The 22,898-nt window shown below is 37.0% G+C and overlaps 1 protein-coding gene across 2 annotated transcripts in view; it reads left to right on the forward strand.

Moving 5' to 3' along the window:
* EFTUD2 (elongation factor Tu GTP binding domain containing 2) overlaps positions 1–9,798 on the forward strand; it is a 31,445-nt gene extending 21,647 nt beyond the window's left edge. For both annotated transcript variants that reach the window (XM_032237010.1, XM_032237011.1), the window contains exons 19-28: positions 1,419–1,520; positions 1,824–1,906; positions 2,790–2,876; positions 3,353–3,479; positions 4,370–4,457; positions 5,613–5,731; positions 6,243–6,337; positions 8,002–8,155; positions 8,784–8,891; positions 9,019–9,798. In XM_032237010.1, coding sequence (XP_032092901.1) covers positions 1,419–1,520; positions 1,824–1,906; positions 2,790–2,876; positions 3,353–3,479; positions 4,370–4,457; positions 5,613–5,731; positions 6,243–6,337; positions 8,002–8,155; positions 8,784–8,891; positions 9,019–9,114 — 1,059 coding nt within the window. In that variant the 3' untranslated portion in view covers positions 9,115–9,798. The remainder of the gene's footprint in view (positions 1–1,418; positions 1,521–1,823; positions 1,907–2,789; positions 2,877–3,352; positions 3,480–4,369; positions 4,458–5,612; positions 5,732–6,242; positions 6,338–8,001; positions 8,156–8,783; positions 8,892–9,018) is intronic.
* The last annotated feature ends 13,100 nt before the right edge of the window (positions 9,799–22,898 follow it).

Consider the following 22,898-nt stretch of genomic DNA (forward strand, 5'->3'; position numbering starts at 1 on the left):
AATTAATAACCACTTGTTCTGCAACTACTTGAAGTTGCAACAGCATCTAACAAGTTGAATTTACCATTGGTCCTCAAAGTTCTGGTCATTACACTACAACAAAGGTCATGTGGGCTTGGCAACCAGCTCTCACAATGGTTGCAGCACTCCATAGTCACCTGATAATCATTTGTAGGCTTTCCACAAGCAAAAGGAATGAGGAAACTGAAAGGAAGGTTGCAAGTTTCTCCTGCTGCTTTTTCTCCTATGGAACCCCCTACAGAATATGTGGTCCCTGGGATCTTGTACTCTATAATGCACATACCACAGCATCTCCTCTCTAGCCCCGTCCATACTCATTTGTACAGTGACTTGGCATTCTTTCTCCAGCTTGCATGCACTCGTAGAGCATCCGCCATCTCACTCCCTAATACTCACCCACCCTCCAACCTGCTTGTGAGTCATCTGATACTTGTAGCTTCGTATCAGATTTCCCATTTACTTTGCTTTTGGGAAGCTGGCAGAAAATTGCAAATCACAAGTTGCATATGAGGCCCTCATTTAGCAATTTTCACTTGAAAACAGCAATAGGTCACTGCTGGGATTGTTACTGTTAAGCAGTGCAGAAATTATGGCCCTAATTATCATCATTAAGGACTGTCTGTATCCTGAGATTTAAATTCTTGTCCCAATGAAGAAATGTTAATAATTGGAAAACTAATTTTGATAATACTTAAATTGACTTAGTTTTGGAGTATGAATAGAATAACAGTTGGAAGGAACCTTGGACATCTTCTAGTCCAACCCCCTACTTAGGCAGGAAAATGCTTCAATAAGAAGTTTCAGTGGGAAGCCTGTGGCAAAGAAAAGTCTTGGGGCATTGTTTTTGATACATTTCCACTGGACACAGTCATTGTACTGAAAGTCAGAATGCTAGGACATGCTTTGTGTGCAGCAATAGCAACTGGTTCTCTGAAATTTAGTAATGGGTCTTTAATATTTGACATGTTTTTGTATATTAAGTCTCTCTTTAAAATTCATATGACCAGTCACTAATAGCCATTTCTTAGTACAAGATTCTGGGCTGTTGTCAGGATTTCTTCCTTAGAAACAAATAATGACTAAGGTATTTCTTTTATCTAGCATCCATCATTCAAATGTAGGTATATTGTTGTTGAAAAAGATGATTTAATTATCTATCTATCCAGGCCCTCCATAATCTGCATGTCCCATAAATATGAGAACTTTAGTTCCCCAAATTCCTCATTCAGCATGACTACTGTTGAGAATTCAGGGATTTGAAGTCCATGCATCTGAAAGATGCCAAAATTGGGAAAATCTAATTTAGTGTCTATATCTTGCTTCTGTCACTATAGCTAGATAAAGCTGCTAATCTATTTATTTTCTTATATTTTATGTTCTATCTGTGCATTATCCAGGTGGAAGAATCTGGGGAACATGTGATCTTGGGAACAGGAGAGCTCTATCTTGACTGTGTAATGCATGATCTTCGGAAAATGTATTCAGAGATTGATATCAAGGTACTAACAATGCACTCACAGCAAAAATATAGTAACAACATGCACACAATAATACCATCTTGCAAATGTCACTCACATCTCAATATCTGTCACAAGTGCATAAATAGTGGCACGATGATGATGACATTGTTATGTGCCTCTTAATCACCTCTTTTTTAGATACCTGGGAAGGAGTCTGCCTTTTTAATACTGCCCCTGAATTTGACTTCAATATGAGGTTTTCCTGGCTCTCCCCATTTAAAATGAGTTGGAGGAAATGGGATAATTGGCTCTCTACCCATTCTCATTATTTGTTTTTCAAAGGTAGCTGATCCTGTGGTCACATTCTGTGAGACAGTTGTGGAAACATCTTCCCTGAAGTGTTTTGCTGAGACACCCAATAAGAAGTAAGATCTTTGATGATGAGAATCTTAAAAATGAGCCATAATGTGGTATGATTAAAGTGTTTGCTATGTTGTCTGCACAAAATGATCTAGAAATATTCAAGAAGCTATTTACTTCCTTGCTTACTTATTTATGTTACCTGTTTTTAAATTCTGTCAAATGAATTGGGAAATAGTTGAAATAGTTGATTTGGAAAAGTATCTTTGGACATTGAACTACAAAAACCATTTTCAATCTTCCCTCGTCACATCTGTCCAAATTAGTAATTATTTCCATTCCTTCTTTGGATTAAAGTATTTTATCTCCAGTTATTACAGTTTTTCAATAATGTACAGTAAAGTATTGCCTAGAAAAAAAGTAGACTAGCTGTAAGATATTTTGCAATGCCCACAAGCCCTCTTGCCAATAGTTATTATTTGGCTCCTTCAATTCCTTTCAAAAAGAGAACAAGGACTGTATTGGTTTGCAGATAATCTATTGCGAGCCACATTCTTGCAGTGGGTTACACTAAATATGTGGTGCCATCTCTTTTCCATTTTCTTGCCATGTTCTATGCTCACTAAATTGGGATTGATAATTTAGAGTGATTGTTTCCAGAGTGTTTTTAAATTGGCTCAAGGTATGTGTGTAGCCCGAGCCACGCAGACTGCTTTTTTAAACTCTAAAAGACTTCAACCAGATGAAGTACCCCAGTTCACCTGCAGGTTCCAAGAAATGAATAAAAATTGAATTCAGATTCTTCCTTATTATAATACTCTCAAATAGAAGAACAGTTCCAAGTAAAGAGTTCCAAATTGATATTTATCAATGTCTTCATTTTAGAAAATATGCACTCTATCCTATGTCTTCCTTTGTCAGTCAAATAACATTTATATTTTTATTCAGAAACAAGATTACAATGATTGCTGAGCCTCTAGAAAAGGGTCTAGCTGAAGATATTGAGAATGAAGTTGTGCAAATAACATGGAACAGGTATGAATTTTCTAGAGACCTGAAAAGGTGGGAGAATTCATGAAGTAAATAATTTCTTTAATTCTGGCCCAGCTTTACCACTTGAATTGTGAGTACGCTGCTGTGAATACATTGAGCCATTAAAAAAATATCAACTGTATTTTTAAAAATATGTTTATGTCTATGGACATTAGTCTGCCATTGCAGTTTGCTTGCTGTGTCAAGATCACCTTAATTCTTTCAAAAATGTGCAGTTGGTTAACCAATTAGTCCATAAGCCATTGCCATAGAAAACATATCCATCCTTTAAAATGTTTAGAAGTTATGCCAGGTTGCTAAGAAAACAATCTTCCCTTTGAAAAAGTATAACGAGGACTTGACAAATATCTGTCAGAAAAAAACATGGTATAGGGTCACTGTTGGAGAAAAATGTTAAGTTGTCTGATCTTTGAGTTCTCTTCTTTTTGCTCTTCAAATATTTATATATCTCTTATTAGGAAAAAGCTGGGAGAGTTTTTCCAGACAAAATATGACTGGGATTTGTTGGCAGCTCGTTCTATCTGGGCTTTTGGACCAGATGCTACTGGACCAAACATCTTGGTGGATGATACCTTACCCTCAGAGGTAAGGATTGTGCAGTATTTACAGTAGAGTTTGTGATAAGTACTCTTCTTTACTTCTACTTTTACCTCTTTGGATGTCATGGGAGGTAAGCATCCCAAATGGATATTCATATCTAGGAATATTTAATTGAGCTATGCAATACTCAGAAACAAGCCTTTTTAATTAAAAAAAGATGTTTAGGTGGAGGAGTATGGATGTAGCACTCACCGGCAAACTTGTTAAAATAGCTGCTTCTTTCCCTTGGATCATACTATTGCTGCCACATAATCTTGAGAAAAGAGGTGTCTACTTTAAAATGTTACGATATGTGCTATGATTTGCCAGACATTGCAAAACAAAATTTTGGGACTGAATCAAAGCATTATACATTCAAAATATATAATCCCATATCTCTGAAATATGGAATGGAAATTATGGTAACAAGAGCTAAACAAACAAGCAAAATGTGGTTTTAAGTCTCTCCAATTTTCTTGGTTTGGAGTTGAAAGCTTCCACTTTCTGAAGCCACTGTTTTTCTTACTGTCACAGTGAATAGATATAGGAAAATTAATCTTGGTCTACGCTTCTAGTAATATAGGGTATCATGAAAAAGAAATAAATCTGGAGCTTTAGATCTTGGAACCACTTTGTTCCAGCTCTAAAATGTAGTGCTGTAATACTTGTTTTTGGGACTATATTTCTCCAATTAGGGCTATACACACACAAACTGAATTTACAAAATTTGTTGTGGATCATAGTTTCATTTCACCATAGTTTGTTGACCAACCGCTTATGACCTGGTCCATGCATAATGTAATCCATGAAGTAGATTAATTAGCATACCAAATTGTAGCTTAATATATATAGATTGATTTCCCCCATCTGTTAACACTGCTGCTTCTTTTGTATAGGTTGACAAAACACTCTTAGGTTCTGTGAAGGACAGTATTGTGCAAGGCTTCCAGTGGGGGACTAGGGAAGGGCCCCTATGTGATGAATGTAAGTAGGCGTTCAAGACAGCCAAAGATTGTTCTCAATGTTCTCAAGCCCATTCATAGATTCCTCATTTATTTAACAAACAATGCCAAAATTGAACAGTCCTCTGTCAACAGAGGGAGATACAACATCATCTATCTCCAGACTACTACAGTGTTCTTTCAACAGTACCAAGAAGGCTCCACACTCATTTGCACTACTTAGCTAACCCTGAGGACACAGATAAACCTCCAGGTGGCCTCAATGACGCTCTAAAAGAATGCAAATGATCAGCTGTCTGCAAGGAGTGTAAATCCTTCATTCCCCACCATCCAGTCAGAGCTGAAGAAGCTTCTTGGATGAGAAGCGAAATGTCTTCAAAGAAAAACAAGAAAGTCCAGTTGCCTCTTGAAACAGCACCTTTGGGTTAACAATATTTCTTTAGGAAAGAGTTTCTCAGGGAACTTGTCACAAATTTTTAAAATTTATTTTGACACCATTATCATTTTTCAGATGAATCAAAGAATTAGAAATTATGCATTATATAATATCGATCAGAATGCTCCATTGGGATCCATTGCTTTAGATTCTTGTTATTCAGAGTTAGAAGTTAGTTCAAGCAACTGAAAGAGCCTACAGATAGTTCTCAGCCTATAACCATTCATTTAACAAAGGTTCAAAGCTAAAGAAAAAAATGACGTGATCTGTACTCACACTTATTATAATCATAGCACCCCCATAGTTATGTGAGTGCAATTAGGGCACTAGGCAACTGACTCACACCTGCAACTAGTTGCAGCATCCTAATCATGATTTCCAAGCTTTTTCATCAATTGTCCATTGGGAAAGCTAGATTTGCATAATGATTGCAGTTATTTGGTTAGTGACCACTGTAAAATTTGTTGTAGAATTGGGTCCAATTCAGCATACGACCACAACCATTTAACAACATATTCTGGTCCCAATTGTGATTGTGAGCCAATGTATGAATGTTTCAGGGACTGTTGGAGCTTTGTTGGAGCCCAGTATCTAAAACGTGTACATTTTGGGATACAAGTACATTTGAGAATAACTTGTAGACATGAGATATCTTACAGCTTCCTAAGTTAATACTGCATTTTTAATCATATGAACAAACCTGTTGTTACTTACTATATTTTATGTTCTCTTTTTCACTAGTAATTCGCAATGTGAAATTTAAGATATTGGATGCTGTTATTGCTCAGGAACCACTACATCGTGGAGGTGGACAGATCATTCCAACAGCCCGTCGAGTGGTGTATTCTGCCTTCCTCATGGTAAGAAACTTCTAACATAGAAATAGTGCTATCCTAGCTCAGTGAGCTTGATTTGCAAGACACACTAAGCTCCGTTTTAGTTAGTCTTAACCCTTTATTCAGACTTAGACTATGACCTGACAGTATGAGGAGCCTTAACCATAATTTGAAAGTAGAGATTGTTTAACTTAATTCACCTTAACTAGAGTTCTACACATTATTTCTCTGTAGAGGTTTAATGGATGGTTAATTTCCTGTTTTTGAAAATATACTAGAAGAACAGGAATTATTTCATAGTAGAACCGCTTCAGTTATAGTGTCTCTACTACAATTCTATTTTTCAAATCAAGCTTAGGAAAAAAGAAGCCAAGGTGGGAATAGTTGATTATTTGTTTAAAATGCTGTAGTTAATAGTAGCTATTGGAAAATGGGAAATATATTTAGTTTTGGAAAAACAGAACCTTACTAACGATGAGCTTTTTTGGAGAGCTTTTATCTCCAGCTAAACTCTCTTGCATGATGTTTTCCTCAGGCCACACCACGGTTAATGGAGCCATATTATTTCGTGGAGGTACAGGCTCCTGCTGACTGTGTCTCTGCAGTGTACACTGTCCTGGCCAGGCGTAGGTAAGTGTCAACTTTAAACTATCTTAAAGTTAAAATAATACTGATTGAAATACTCTCTGATGAACTTGGTACATAGTTTCTTGGAATTTAGTATTTAAAGTACGGATTGTTCATAATGTAGCAAGCTTTGTTTTAATCTTTCTAAACAAACAAAGAAGGTGAAGGGGTTGAAAGAAGGGGAGGGATTGTCCTTTCTCATGTAAGGATGAAGAAGGGTTCTATTGAATATCTCTGATATTGGTGAGGCTGACTTCTCACTGCTGCTTTAGGATGAAACTGTATTTTTGCCCTGGAAAAAATGGGAAAGAAGGTCTGTTGACAATTGTATTGTATTGTTTGTTTGTTTGTCTGTTTCTATCTCAAGATACAATCATGTCCAGGAATAGACAGTTCTTTTTAAAAGTGCATGTTCACAAAGGACTCCCTGCCCTAAAAATTACATATTGTTGATATATACTTAAATATTTACAAAATGTGAGGGGTGTACTCACTTCTGTGACATATTGTATGTACACACACACACACACACACACACACACACACACACACACACACGAAATCAACTTACCTTTGCTACCAGTTTGCAAATGTGGGTGCACGTGCCACCTTCCACATATTCTCAGGACCTTTTGTGCATGCACAGAACATCAGAAACGGGATGTGATGATGTCCAGGTGGGAGGGCGGAGCTTGCCACCGCCGCTACCGGTTCACCCAAACCGGATAGAACCGGCTGAATTGTATGCGGCTGAATTGTATGTGTGTGTGGCTGAGAGAGAGAGAGAATAAAGAGGACTAAATATACAAAATCAATCAGGAATAGTTTAAACTGCTACTATAAGTAGTAAAAAACAAAATGGTAGAAAGCCAAAGCAATAAGAATGTATATTAAGCAAACTAAACCATGATTAAAGATGAAATGGATAAAAACAAGATAAAGCTCGATCCATTATAAAATATTCTTGTATAAAAGAATACTTTAAATAAAACAGGAAAATGTCAGTTCATTAAAAAGTGAATCTAAAATCCCCAACCAAAACCAAAAACCATAACTGTTCCGAAAATTTTTACAAAGAAGGAGGGATATTTTGCTCAGGAAAAAGGAAAATTGTTAGTAACATTTTGGAGCAACATCATCTTGATCATGAATTCTCTCATATCATTTTGCAACATCATACATTATGATGGAGCTTGCATCAGGCAATAGGAAAGATGAAATGCTTGGGACAATCTGGAAATAAAGGTATGTTGTATATGGCAATAATATAGGCAAGCATTAAAACATGTTTTCAGTTGTTTCTGCCTCTTAGCAAGAAGTAGCAGTTGTTGTTTTCTATTTTATTTTGTTTTCTGTAATGATGGTTCTGATTTGGTATCTTTTCTTAAGGCAGATGAGAAATTTATGCCTCGTTTATGTATTTGGCAATGAGCTAGTTGTCTTCACCAAAACACATTTACATCCTTCCTTGTTCCTTTTCAGAAAAGGAAGACATCACACTTGATCTGTTCTCTTCTCCTCCCACCCCCACCCTTGCTATGTTTTGATATCTCACCAATTTTTCTATATAATAAAACTTTTCTGTTTCCTTCACACTGAGGAAACATATAACCTCTCAATTGGGAATGTGAATCAAGAGTTTGCTTCCTTTTTTTGTATTTATGCAGAGGCCACGTGACCCAAGATGCACCAATCCCAGGATCCCCTTTGTATACTATCAAAGCCTTTATCCCAGCTATTGACTCATTTGGATTTGAGACAGACCTCAGGACACATACCCAAGGACAAGCATTCTCTCTCTCTGTCTTCCACCACTGGCAAGTAAGTGATATGAAGGCATTGTAAGCAAAAAAATGAGAAAAAGTTAAGATCCAAATTCTCAATTTTTTTATTCAAACTCCCAGCAGAATTCTTTAAAGAAGCGCCATGGATTTATGTAAGAGACCCTGTAAAACATTGTACATTAATTGATAAATTATCCACATGCTTTTTCAGGGAAAGGGGGCAAATAGCATATTCTGAATTCTTTGTTACTGATATTTTTATTTTACGTAAGTTCTATTTTTGGTATGGGGAAAGGGCAGACATTTTGCCAAGATGGAAGAACAGATTCCTGTTGGATACCCTGAAATGTTTGTCTCCTTGGTCATTGGGATTTTAAACATTTTTACAACAGTAGGAGAGATCTATAAATTATAGGTAGTTTAATCCATGAAATATGTTTTAAAAGTAGATCTATGATTTTGAGATGTGGATATGACCCTTTAAGAATGCTTTAAAAAGCATTCATTTAATGCCACACACACACACGTGTATTCATTCAGTAGAACCATGTTGTAAACATTAAATTATTATTTTATTAATATTCCAACATTAAGATTTTGAACATTGTGTCATGAGTGACTTGGAAATTCAGCTAAGCATTTACTAAACGTGTCTGACATTACAGATTGTGCCAGGAGATCCCCTGGACAAAAGCATCGTGATCAGACCTCTTGAGCCACAACCAGCCCCCCACCTGGCCAGAGAATTTATGATCAAAACTAGACGCAGGAAGGTAAGATGAGAAGCCAATTTATCTCTTGACTTCTGGAGTTCTTTCACTGCAATGGAATTCAGACTATTCCCCCCTCCCCCCCCCCAAAAAAAAATCTAATTATCACCATTCATTTTTTCTCCTCCAGGGTCTAAGTGAGGATGTGAGCATCAGCAAGTTCTTCGATGATCCTATGTTGCTGGAATTGGCCAAACAGGATGTGGTATTGAACTATCCCATGTGATTATGCTGGATTTGGCTCCGTTCCACCTGTTCCTCCTCTGCCACGTAGTAGCATTTTCCCAGCAAGGCTGTTTCATTCTTGCTACTATTATCCCATAGTCAAGACAGATTTTTGGCATATCACTTTTATAAGAGCAAATCTCAGATTTGTTGTAAACAAATCTCTTAAGCGATCATCCTGCTTCATTCTTCAATGAGGCTTCATACTTTCCCTTAGAGAACTGAGCTGTGCTCGTGTCCTCAATTTACTATGTTGGAAAAGCCTAATTTCAAGCCCATTCAGTTGTGTTCATTTTTTAATTATTTTTTTAGAAAAAAGATACGCAACCAATGTTAATTTATCTTTGTCTAAAACAATACAGAGCTGTTTGAAAGATTAGGGAAAAATTTAATCTCTTCCATTCCAACTGAATTGTGATTTAATAATCCCACTTGCTCTCAGTGGGCAGCATGGTGATTCTTTACTGCCAAATACTTTTTGGCTCATGAAGGATAAAGAACTCAGTAACAGTTCCATAAGAAAATATTTACTGCCCTCTTGAAGTTAACAGGAGATACAAATGTATAAAGTCCCATTTTTCTTGTTTGTATGAAGTCCCATTCATTAAAGTTTTACTTTGGACATTTGATTTAGGTTTTGATGTAGTAATAGTATGAAGAGAATAAATATTTTTATGTCTTGAAATACACCTGTCTGAGTCTAATTCTTGGTTTCATTTCTACATGGGAGTGAAAGAAATCTCTCCTTCCACCAGTACCATTCAAAATTTTACTGAAAGTCCCATGTGTCCACGTCAAAATATTTCCTCTATTGTTGAATTTTACTAGTGATATTTTTTCCATCTGGGAAGAATTTGGCAGAGCCCAAAAATTCAATTAAAGCTGTCTTTTATTTAATTGAATTCCATAATTATTTAGGATTGCAGTGTTAAATGTTTAGGATCTGGAGTATTATCGACTGTTCTTTCTTAATCTGTAGTTTTAACTGGAGATGACAAAGATTAAGCCAAATAGGTATAAATATAGGTTTGCCGCTAAGATGTGGCTCTATTTCTTCTTTCATTTAGCAATAATTATCCAGCAAAAAATTGCTTATTTGTTTACCCACCCATTTATTGATCCTACATGGCTTATAATAAAATAAATAGATAAAGTACACAATATTTTAAAAATTGAGAAAAATACCCTCTTGCTGGCATTGCTCCTAAGTTTGAGAGAAAGAGAGCAGCAGACGCTAAGATGGGTGTCAGCAACCCATGGCTCCAGTGCCGTAAGTCACTCTTTCATCCCTCTGCTAGGGCTCCCTGTCGCAGCAGAGGGATGAAAGAGCTGCTGCAACAATGGCGATGGCTGGAGCCGTAGTGCTAAAACGAAATAATCTTGAACTAAACAAACTCAAAACCATAGAAATGGTGGTAGATTTTAGGAGAAACCCACCTGTACTACTGCCCCTTACAATACTATACAACACAGTATCAATTAAAAAAGAACTTCAAGTTTCTAGGTTCTATTATATCTCAAGGCTTAAAATGGGCATCTAACATTAAAAAGCCATCAAAAAAGCACAACAAAGAACGTTCTTTCTCCACCAACTCAGAAAGCTCAAACTGCCCAAGGAGCTGCTGATTCAATTCTACAGAGGAATTATTGAGTCTGTCATCTTCACTTCTATAACTGTCTGGTTTAACTCTGCAAACAAACAAGACACACAGACCTCAATGGATAATTAGAACTGCAGGAATAACAATTGCTACCATCCTGCCTTCCACTGAGGACCTGTATACTGCATGAGTCAAAAAGAGGGCTGTGAAAATATAGATCCCTCACATCGTGGACATAAATTGTTTCAATTTCTTCCCTCAGAACGACACTCTAGGGCATTGCACACCAGAACAACTAGACACAAAGACAGTTTTTTCCCTAATGCCATCACTGTTAAAACAATTCCCATAATACTGTATTACTATTCTTCTTCTTATCCTTCCTAGTACCTATCTCTTCCCACTTAAGACTATAACCATGTTGCTGGTATCTTTACAATTTATATTGCTTTATTTGTTTCCTAGTATGATTCTATTTCTTATTAGTAATCTAACTATCACTAAGTATTGTATCTTATGATTCTTGATGAATGTATTTTATTTTTCTTCATGTGCAATGAGAGCACATGCACCAAAGACAAATTCCTGGGTGTCCCATCACACTTGACCAATAAAGAATTATATTCTATTCACATTCCCAGAAAATTTGAGTTCATAGAATTCTGTATAAGCTTATATATATATATATGTGTGTGTGTGTGTGTGTGTGTGTGTTTTTATTTGTGCTGATAAATAAATAAAGGGAGACTAGTATAGATCTATTTCAAGCTATTTAGCTCTCATCAGCTAGCCATACCCTTACTGGGATTTGAACCTGGGCTATATTGCACACTGGACATACTAGGCAGAGATCTTAGCCATTAGCCAATAGCTTGAAATAGATCTATACTAGTCTCCCTTTATTTATTTATCAGCACAAATAAAAAACAAACACAAATATAACAAAGGCAACAGTAAAAATGTTGGGTTTCTGTCGTGATGGACTCTTGTGACGAGCCGATTGACAGATGATGGAAGCAGTTAGCTTCCTCCCATAATTGGGGCTTACCAGGGGTTGTAAAAATCTAATAGATACCTTCCACCCTGGCTTCGCTGATAACAGGATGAGAGCCTGTGGCCTAATGGCTAAGATCTCTGCCTAGTATGCCCAGTGTGCAATATAGCCCAGGTTCAAATCCCAGTAAGGGTATGGCTAGCTGATGAGAGCTAAATAGCTTGAAATAGATCTATACTAGTCTCCCTTTATTTATCAGCACAAATAAAAAGGGGAGTTGTTTACCAACTCCCCTTCCTGGACGTCTTAGTCTACAGGAAATCTAACGGCTCCCTAGGGCACACCATCTACCAGAAGAAAACACACACTAACCGCTATCTGCACGCACTCTCACACCACCACCCAGCCCAGATCAATTCCGTAGCCAAGACACTCATCTCCAGAACAAAATGCCTAACTGATGAACAACACCTAAAAACCGAACTACACACTCTCACCAACGTACTGACATCCAATGGATTCCAAAGAAATAAGATCACCAACCTAATCCAAAAAGAAACCCCCACTAAAGTCCAGGACAGAGAACAAGAAAATGGAAAAGCCCTCCTCCCATACATAAAAGGCACCACAGACAAAATCAGCAAAATCCTCCGCAAACACAACATCAAGACAGCATTCTGCACAGACCGGAAAATATCCATCATCCTAAGAAACCCCAAAGACAAAATTGAATTAGAAAATCAAGGAGTATATGAAATCCCATGCACTACTTGCCCCGCCACATACATCAGACAGACCAACAGAAGAATAAGTGCACGCATTGAAGAACACAAAAATGCAATCAAAAAAGAAGAACCAACTTCTTCCCTGGTCCAACACCTCAAAGCCACAGGACATAAAATTGACTTCAATAAGACAAGAACCATCGCCAAGGCCGAACACTTCAACAACCGTATAATCAGGGAAGCTATCAAAATAGAAAAACACCCACATAGCATGAACAGGCGAGACGACACCTCCCGCCTGCCAGCCCTTTGGAAACCCGCCCTCATCAACAAACGAATCCCAAACATGAAGAATGAGACCAGGCCCACACTCACAATAGCCACACAGAATACTACCAAAAAACATCCACAAAGAAAACAACCAAAAACACAAACTGATGAGGAGGCACGACCCAGAACCAGAAGCCAGACTGCTAAAGCACAATCAGCCTCTTCAAAACCCCTCCTACCTTCACAGGAAACACAACCCTCCAAACAATCAGAACAGAACACCCCTCCACCAAATAATGACACACTTCCACCTAATCAAGACACACCCAAGCCCCCATTCAATCAGTTTTAATCCCCTACTGGCAGTTAAAACTTAATCCCCTACTGGCAGTTAAAATTTAATCCCCTACCAGCAGTTATAAGGAACAAAACAGCCAAGATCCCACACTACTCCTGGAAACACCAAACCTGAAGTAGTCAGCAGCAGCCTGAAGATGACGAATGTGACTTCGTCGAAACGTCGCCAAGACATCTCCAATTCTACGCGGGAGAAAACCCGAACAACTAGAGACCTACATACATACATACATACATACATATATATACATATACATATATACATATATACATATATACATATATACACATACATACATATATATATATACATACATACATACATACATACATACATACATATATATATATATCAAACAATGTCCCCAAATCTGAGTAAAGAGATATATATCAATGTCCCCAAATCTGAGTAAAGAGTGCTACAGAAAGCCATCTTCTATATCCAATATGTATATTTTTCAAGGAGCAGGTTACATTTAAAATAGTGATGTTATGAAGAATTTTGTGAGATAGAGCAAAGAAAAAATTAAAAATAAAGTTCTAGAACAGTGATGGCTAACCTTTTTGTTGTCGTGTGCCAAAGGTGTGCACATGTGTGCGCTCACAACCATACTGCATGTGGCTTTGTCCCAGAGTGAGTGCCATTTTTCAGAATGGACACAATTCACAATTGCGGCTGCAGCCTATAAGAAAAAGTAGGGTTGACAAACTGAGTCCATTTCTATTAAGTGGTTGTGTGAGACAGAATTGAATTGGCAAAGAAAAGCTACAAGTATTCGTTTAAAGAGAAGATATAGCTCAATGACAGTATGCATCCCAGGCAGTATAAGTTGAAATATAAGCCCTCTTAGAATTTGAAGTGAGAAATCTATACTTCTGGTGATTTTGATTAATTGCGAATTTCTGAGCTGACTATTGGGCAAATTGGTGTGAACTTGTAATTGAATAACTTCTGGAAGGTCACAGATCCTCCACCTCAGCATCAGAGGTGGTAATCAGCAATTCTGACCAGTTCTGGAGAACTGGTAACAGAAATTTTGAGTACTATATTTTTCGGAGTATAAGAAGCACTGGAGTATAAGACGCACAAAGATTTTGAAGAGGCAAATTTTTTTAAAAAAGTTTTTGCACTTGGCAGACTCCCCAAAATGGCCTGTTTTTCGCAATAGGCCCATTTTTTTTTTAAAGGGCATGAATAGCCTTTAGAAGGCTTGTGGAATGCTCGTGGGGGTGTAGTGGGGCCAAAAACGAACAAAAAACAGCCCGTTTTTTCGCTCATTTTTGTCCTTCCCAGCCCTCAGGAACACTCTGAAAGCCTCCATAAAGCTATGCCACACCCATTTTGATGAAGGGGTTGGGGTTTCAGGTGGCAAAAAATGCTGTATTCAGTGTATAAGACGCACCCAGATTTTCAGCCTCTTTTTTGAGGGAAAAAAGTGCATCTCATACTCCAAAAAATACGGCAGTTCGGAGAACCTGTAAATACCACCCCTGATTGACCCTGCCCACATCTATTATCTGCCTCCAGAGCCCCAGCTGATTGGGAGGAAATGGGGATTTTGCAGTAATCTTCCCCTGAAGTGGGGTAGGAATGGATATTTTACAGTATCCTTCCCAAGCCATGCCCACAGAACCGGTAGTAAAAAATTTTGAATCCCACCACTGCTCAGCATATAGCTTTCTGCAACCTGGGGACTTCAAGAAATCTGGATCCATCTATCAGCCCAGCTAACCATTGGCCATAGAGGCTGGAGGTGATGAACCTTTTAATTCATACCAACTGGAGGACAGAAGCTTTGGGAAAAGCTATGCAGAGTTCTGACTATGTAAAGCTACATTTCTAGCTAACACTTCACTGCTCATCATGTTTTCTGCCCCTTTTCTGCCTATCATAAACATGCTTAGGGGCATTTTTGTCTCAGTATTCCATGCCTGCTGTAGCCACAAAAACACCCTGGGATTTGTTCTTTCTGCAGTTGCTTTGACAATGCTTCTATGCTAGCATAATTTTAAAAGCACACTATCAAGGATGCTCCTTACCAACCACTCCATAATTTTTTCATCAATAGCTATTCTTTGTCATCTTATTTTTCTTTTCTTCTGGGAAGATAGGCACCCAACCTCAAAATACCTCAGATCATTGTGAATCTAGTATTTTTGAAAATAAAAACTATACCACAAGCTTCTGTTTTGTTTTACAACACATTAACTTTTCACTTTTTAAAATTAAAAGTGCCTTGTAAAATAAATCTGTTACTTATATAGATGTATGTGGGTTTATATGGTATGTTTTTGTTCTTGCCTCTTTACAGTGGATATAGAAAGTCCCAGAAAATGTCAGATTTTTTAGTTGGAAAAAAAATCAGATCAAGATACATCATTTCAGAATTCTTCCCACTTTTAATTTAATATAACATATAAGCTATACCATTCGGTTGAAAAAAAAATTAAATCTTTTAAGGGGATAAATAATAAAAACTTACAATAATGTGGTTGTATAAAGATGCATACCCTTAAACTAATACTTTGTTGAAGCACTTTTGATTTAATGACAGCAGTCAGTCTTTTGGGGTAGGAGCCTATCAGCATGGCACATCTTGCCTTGGGAATCTTTGCCCACTCTTCCTTGCAAAAGTGCTCCAGATCTGCCACAGTGAGTGGGCATCATGTCAAGGAAACAATTGGTCCATTCATGGGAGAAAATGGCAAGAAGGTTATGAGCAGCAGGGAGAAAGTAGAACTGCTTAACTCATTTTTTTGCATCTGTCTTTACACAAAAGGAAAACAACAATCCAACCTATTTTTAAAAAATACTATAAAATGCATGTTAGGAATGCAAATCAAAATAAGCAAGAAAATGTAAGAGAACACCTATTCACTCTAGATGAGTTCAAATTACCAGGACCAGATGGATTACACCCCAAGTTCTGAAAGAATTGGCAGACATGATCTCAGAACCACTAAACCATATCTTTCTAAAATCCTGGAGCACCTGGAAACTATCACATGAATGGAAAAGAACTGATGTAGTTCTCATCTTCAAAAAAGGGGGAAAATGGATTCAGGAAACTACAGACCTATCAGGCTGATATCACTACCTGGAATGATTCCGGAGAAGATAAGCAACAAATCTGCCAACACCTAGAGGCAAACTCATAATGCCAACATAGATTTGTCAAAAGCAGATCATGCTAGACAAATCTTATTGCATTCTTTGACAAAGTGACAAAATTAATGGACCAGCAAAATGCTGTGGATATAATTTACTTGGACTTCAGTATGGCATTTGATAAAGCAGACCACAACCTACTATTTGATAAGATAGAAAAATGTGGGTTAGAGAGCATCACCACCAGATGGATTTGTAATTTGCTGACCAACCTCAATGGAACTGCATCTACATGGAGGGAAGTACGCAGCAGTGGGGCACTCCATGGCTCTTTCTTATGTCCAGTACTTTTCAATATCTTCATCAATTATTTAGATGAAGAGATAGAAGGGAAATTCATCAAATTTGCAGATGACACTTGGAGGGAAGAAATAGCCAACACTCCAGAAGATAGGCTTAAGATACAGAAGGATCTTGACAGACTTGAACACTAGGTCATATCTAACAAAATTAAAATCAATGGTGAAAAAAGTAAAGTTCTACAATTAAGCAAGAAAAACCAGGAATAGAATAGAAGGCACCTATATCAATAGTATTAACTGTGAGGGGGATTTTGGAGTCCTAGTGGAAAAATCACTTAAATACTGCAGCTGCCAAAAAAGCCAACACAGTTCTAGGCTGCATTAACAGAAGGATAGAATTAAGATCACATGAAGTATTAATACCATTTTATATTGCCTTGTAAGGCCACAATTGAATATTGCATCTGGCTTTGGTTGATATGATATTTTAAAAGTTGTTGAAACTCTAGTAAGAATGTAGAGAAGAACAAAAATGATTAGTGGACTGAAGGCTAAAACAAAGATTGTTGGCAGGAATTGGTATGTCTAACTTAATGAAAAGAATTCAAATGAACAGAATAGAGGTGACATGTAGCAGTGTTCCTATTAGATAAGAGTCTGCCACAAAGAAGACAGGATCAACTTGTTCTCTAAAGCACCTTAAGCAGGACAAGAAGCAATGGATGGAAACTAATCAAGGAGAGAAACAATCTAGAACTAAGGAGAAATTTCCTGACAGTTAAAACGATCAGTGAAATGACTTGCCTCCAGAAATTGTAGTTGCTCCAACACTGGAAGTTTTTAAGAAGAGATTGGACAACCATTTGTCTGAAATGGTGTAAGGCAGTGATGACGAACCTTTTTGGCACCAAGTGCAGGAAAGTTCGCATGAAACTTTGTGCGTGCCGCTCATTGGGGCCACGCTCCAGAAAAGCTGGTGTTCTGGGTTCTAGTGCACATATGTGCACAATTATCAGCTCGCCGATGCGCATGCCCTTTTTTGGCACTGCTGTGCGCACAAAGGGATTGCTCTCCAAAAAATCCCAAACTTCCGGCTTCTGGCATCCATACGCACCCAACAATCAGCTGGCTGGCACACATGCATACACCGGTTTTCAGCACTGCCGCAGATGCAAAGGATAGCTTATCATTGTGCACGTGCCAGAAACCCAAAAGACAAAAACACAGGGCCACGCGTGTCTGGCCACATGGCTTCATGTGCCATTTTGGGCACGTGTGCCATAGGTTTGCCATCATGGGTATAGGGTCTCCTGTTTGAGTAGGGGGTTGGATGAGAAGATTTCTAAGGTCCCTTCCAACTCTGTTATTCTGTGTACAATCCTCTTCAGGTCACTCACAGATTTTCAACTGAATTCAAGTTCAGATTGTAGGTGAGCCATTCCAAAACTTAGATCTTTCTTTGGTCATTCTTTTGTTGATTTGGAGGTATGCTTTGTGTTGTTATTGTGTTGAAAGGTGAAATTCCTCTTCATCTTCAGCATGAAGATGCTGTAGCAGAGGATTTGTACCAGCATTGATTGATGTTTGGAACTGTTGATTATTTACTTCATCTTGACTATGGCCCAGTTCCAGCTGAAAAAAAGCAGTCCCAAAGCATAATGCTGCTGCCATCACCATGCTTCATTGTGGGTATGGTGTACTTTCGGTGATGCACAGAGTTGTTTTTGCACCAAATGTACTTTTTGGTATTATGGCCAAAATGTTCAAAGTTGGTCTAATCAGACCATAACATTTTATCACATGCTTTTGTCAGATTTGATACAGACTTTGGAAAATGTAGCCAGGCTTGGGTGTTTTTCTTTGTAATAAATGCCTTCCATCTTGCAGAAGGAGGTAGCAAAACTACATCATGTTTTATTAGGAATAAGTAACTGAAGAAAGGTCATCCTGAAATAAATCTATTTCTACATGGTCACTAAGAGCTAACACCAATTTGATGTACATCAATCAGTCCATATCTTTCCAGGAATTACCTCAAGTGCAGGAAAGGAAGTCCCTCTGAATTAAAAAGACTGCATAATCAAAAGTAGGAATAAAAAAATTGACATATTTTACAATAGATAAATTAGAAGTTTTAAATAAAGGTATTTCCAGGTATTTTACTTCAAAGTAAAGAAAGTTGTCAGTGGAAAGAGGGAAGAAACCTAATTGCTTCCCTGAGATTTTGGTAACAAAAATGTTGTTCTTCTGGTGCTAAATTTAAGTCCATTTTGTCTCTTACAAATCAACTTGAACAAATTGTTTAACGCTCTGTTTAATGATCACTGAAAATATTTTGAAACGTTAACATTATTTTATCTCCTGGAAATGGTCATTTCATCAGTCTGGTTCTTTAATTTCTTCTTATAACAGACTGGCTGTACTCCTACAACATATTGTAGTGAATGTTGGCTAATGATCAATTTGCTATTGATACAAACTCAGAGTTAGGTGTGAAGAATTAACAGAAAATTGATTATTTGGGCAAATCATGGATATGAGTCTTGCCTTATGATAGAGAAGTAGCATAACAAGTTTTTAAATAATTGTTTAATATAATCTATTTTGAAAAAACCATAGATATAATTTTAAAAAATCAGACCTCAAAATCAGAATTAAAAATAATATTTCAATGGAAACACAGGACGTGCCTTTTATCTGCCTCTGTTTCTCTTTTTCTCTGCCTGCTCCCTCCCTTCTTTCCTTTATGATTTTCTAACTTCCCACTAGATACAGTGCATTTCACACACAGGATGTTTACAGCAAAGGCCTCGGTTGGGGCAAGCAGCTGCTCATATCCATTCCCCAGGCCTGTGATGGAAGGAATGTAATTGAAAACACTGGCCTTTTTTCAAATACCAGGTCTGATGGATGTAGAAACAATGTCAAGTGGAAAACTTTCAGTGGTGGTGTGTCCAAATATATCACAGTGATTCAATTAAAAAGTGGAGCACAATTTTCCATTCAGAAGAATGGAGCTGAAAAAGGTATATAACAGCCAATGTCATACAATTGTAAAGAACACATTCCTGGCACCCCAATTTCTTGCAGTGAATAGTGGCAAAGAAGATGGCATTATGTTCTCCATTCCCACTAATAGCCCTAGTGTCATTCTCTAGTTGCTCCAGAAACCTACAAGGTTCTTAATATGCCTTTGCTTATCTAGAACCAGTGGTGGGATTCAACTAATTTAACAACCGGTTCTCTGCCCTAATGATTTCTTTGAGCGCCCAGTTCACCAAACTGCTCAGAAAGTTAACAACCAAAGTTCTCCCAAAGTGGTGCAAACTAGCTGAATCCCACCACTGTCTAGAACCCTTTGCAATCCCTTGAAATAACTTGGGGGAGCACTTAAGAGCAGAGATGTACCGTTAAGTGCTAGAAAAAGATCACATACAATTCCCATCATACTTCTCTTAAAACTTTCCTCTCTAAATGCTAATTTTGTTAAAAAAGAACAAAAAGAAAAAGGGAGAAGGAGGAATTACTTCATTTTCTTAAACATAATAATTCAGCCCTTAAATAAATTAATGGTATAATGTAATTTGTCTACACAAATTCTTTATCACCAGATCTTTTTAAAGATTAACATCTGCGAATTTTTTATTGGTCTCACTTTACTTCTCATTGCTTCCTATTAAAATGGGTTCCCCCTCCCCTTCATTGACTTTTATCTGTTGGCTTCAATCATCTAGAAAATATGAAATGCAAAATATTGAACTCTCGGGATTGAGTTTATCATTTACTACCATAAATAAAACAATTTTGCCAGCTCCTCATTTTAAATACTGAACACACTTTTGATAAAGTGTCTCACTATGTGCAGCCCAAGACAATACAAATTATTAAACAAGAAAAGCGAACAATTGCCCCTATTGTCCAATTCTAAATCCATCCCGGTCTGAAATCAGAGCAAAAATCCATAAATGAACGAACTATCCATTTCACCACCAATGAATAGCTTTAAGCAACTTCACAAAACATGTTCAATCCAAGCAGTTAATTACAGAAAACAGATATGCAGCACTATTCAATCTGTCTTTACACTCATAGATGGTTTACCTGAGATGTAGCACCTTGCTTAAAACTAGAACACCTGACATTTCTACTTAGTTGTAAATATAATTTGAAATAAAGGTTATTGATTTCACATTATACATAGCAATAAATGGAAATGACAGCCTCTCCAGATTCAGCCAGCATGCTGAATCTCAACTGAATCACTTGTGATAGTGGGAAAGGATGAGGATACAACAGCAGCACATATTTTCTGTTAACTAAATCATATAGTTAAGAATGTCTATGGAGATTCTCAGTTATCCAGGTCATGGTTGTCCCAAAGGTGCTTTTTCAAGAGATAACTGGACTTCCTTGTTTTTCTTTGAAGACATTTTGCTTCTAATCCTAGAAGCTTTTTCAGTTCTCTTCAGTGACAGTTGCCTCTTGAAAAAGCATATTTGGGACATAGTTAAGATTGTTACATAAAAACACCTTCCGAACCCAATTCAATTAAATAATAGTTTTTGTTTTCACAGTTTATCAGCTGGCTTCACACATTATGCTAATCTATGATTCCCCTAACCATGGCTTAGCGATTAGCTAGATTTGTAACACATTGAGCTATGAGTTACAACCACAATGGTTAATTAAATTAAAATTAAACCAACCACACTGCAACTACATGTAGCTTGAGAGAGCTAGATTCCTATGTTCCTACTTACTAATTGCTGACATCTGGAATGGTGTACCCTGAGAAAACTAAAATACAAGCCTTCTGAGTCATGGAAAGTTAGAAAACAAAATAAGTATATGGTTACCAAGGCTACCCTATGCTGAGCAGGGCGCAGAGCACAGTCTTAGCTATAAAGGAATCTCTTTAGTTACCAAAGTAAAAACATACATTTTCTATCATCATAAATCAAGCTAACAATCACAACTCTGTTTTTAATTGTACGTTCAGTATTAACCCTTTCATAACATTTTAAATGAAACCATAAAGCATAGAAAATGCAATAGGAATTTTAATGCAAAATTAAGAGCTAATGTTTTGAATGATCAGTTCTGGGGAAACTTCCTTGCCTATTGTCTTATCATTCTGATCATGCTGCTTTATTTTATATCTTCCTGTCAATGTATACCTTGCTTTTATTTTATTGATTAAAACATTTTAAATCCAATTTTCATCTTTGGGGCTACTAGAAGAGCACCTATGTCCTCTGGGAAGGAGAAATAAAAAACTTAAGGATTGCAATCATGATCACACAATTAAACCCTGTTGCTTTTCTTATTTGTGCATCATGGTCATGTAATGCACATGTACATAAAATGGCAGGTCCTGAAATGCAGCTAGTTTCTTGACTTTTTTTTGTCCCCAGGCATCCCTTTAGTTGTGACCCTGCAGATCAATGCATGCCTACTATAATTTTAAAAAAAACCAAAACACTCAAAATAATAAAACTTTTATCATCATCATCTTCAAATCAACAAAGAAAATCAATCAAAATTAACAGATCAAAAGTTCAGATTAACAAACTATTTTAGCTGAAACAATTTCACTGTTATTCTCCTCTTGATGCCAAAACTGAAATGTTCTTCCTTTTTTATATATAAACAGGCTCTAGATACTTATAGGACTTGTTATGTTTATTGTATGCATATTCAGTGTTGCTGGCACTTGCCTCTATCTTTTTATAGCAGATTTATAGTCTCTAATAATTCTAATAACTTTTTTCTCATTTGAATTTGTCAAACTTTGTTTTAATATGATAGACAAAGTATGTGCTGCATTCAACTATCTTTTCTAATCATGTAAGACAGGGAAAGTATTTCTTCTCCTTCTCTAATTCTTTTTGAGTTTTATTTCAGTATATTTCAAAGAAATTCTAGTCTGAAAAGCGGAAGCCAAAACACAAAACAAAACTGGTTATGAGTTTGGTGGCTGATGTAATGCCTTAAGAGGGAAACTATTACGGTAAATCCACAAAAGTACATATTGTCTCTTTTAATATGACATACTTAATGTGATAGCAAGGCAGATAGGGGAGCAAAATGTGTAAGATGGCAGGCATGATGTCATGATGCAATGCCCATATTTTTTGCACACCTGCAGTAGAGTCAACAGGGAAATCAGAATGATGCATACAATATCACAATGTCACAACACAAGTCCTGCACCTTTCCTATGTTCATTGCAGACTTGCATGGATTCCCCAAAGGGACAGAGCTTGCTGCACAATATTCCTTTTATTTTTCTAATAAAAGCAGCAGGATAATAGATGCCAGTGATCCAGCAAGTTAAGTATCTGAGAAGTCTTAATAAACAGAAACGCATTTAGTTATATATTTTATTGATTGATTGCTTTATTTATTTATTTATTAGAATTTGCCA

This window comes from Thamnophis elegans, chromosome Z (genome assembly GCF_009769535.1).
Source record: "Thamnophis elegans isolate rThaEle1 chromosome Z, rThaEle1.pri, whole genome shotgun sequence".
Taxonomy (NCBI): domain Eukaryota; kingdom Metazoa; phylum Chordata; class Lepidosauria; order Squamata; family Colubridae; genus Thamnophis; species Thamnophis elegans.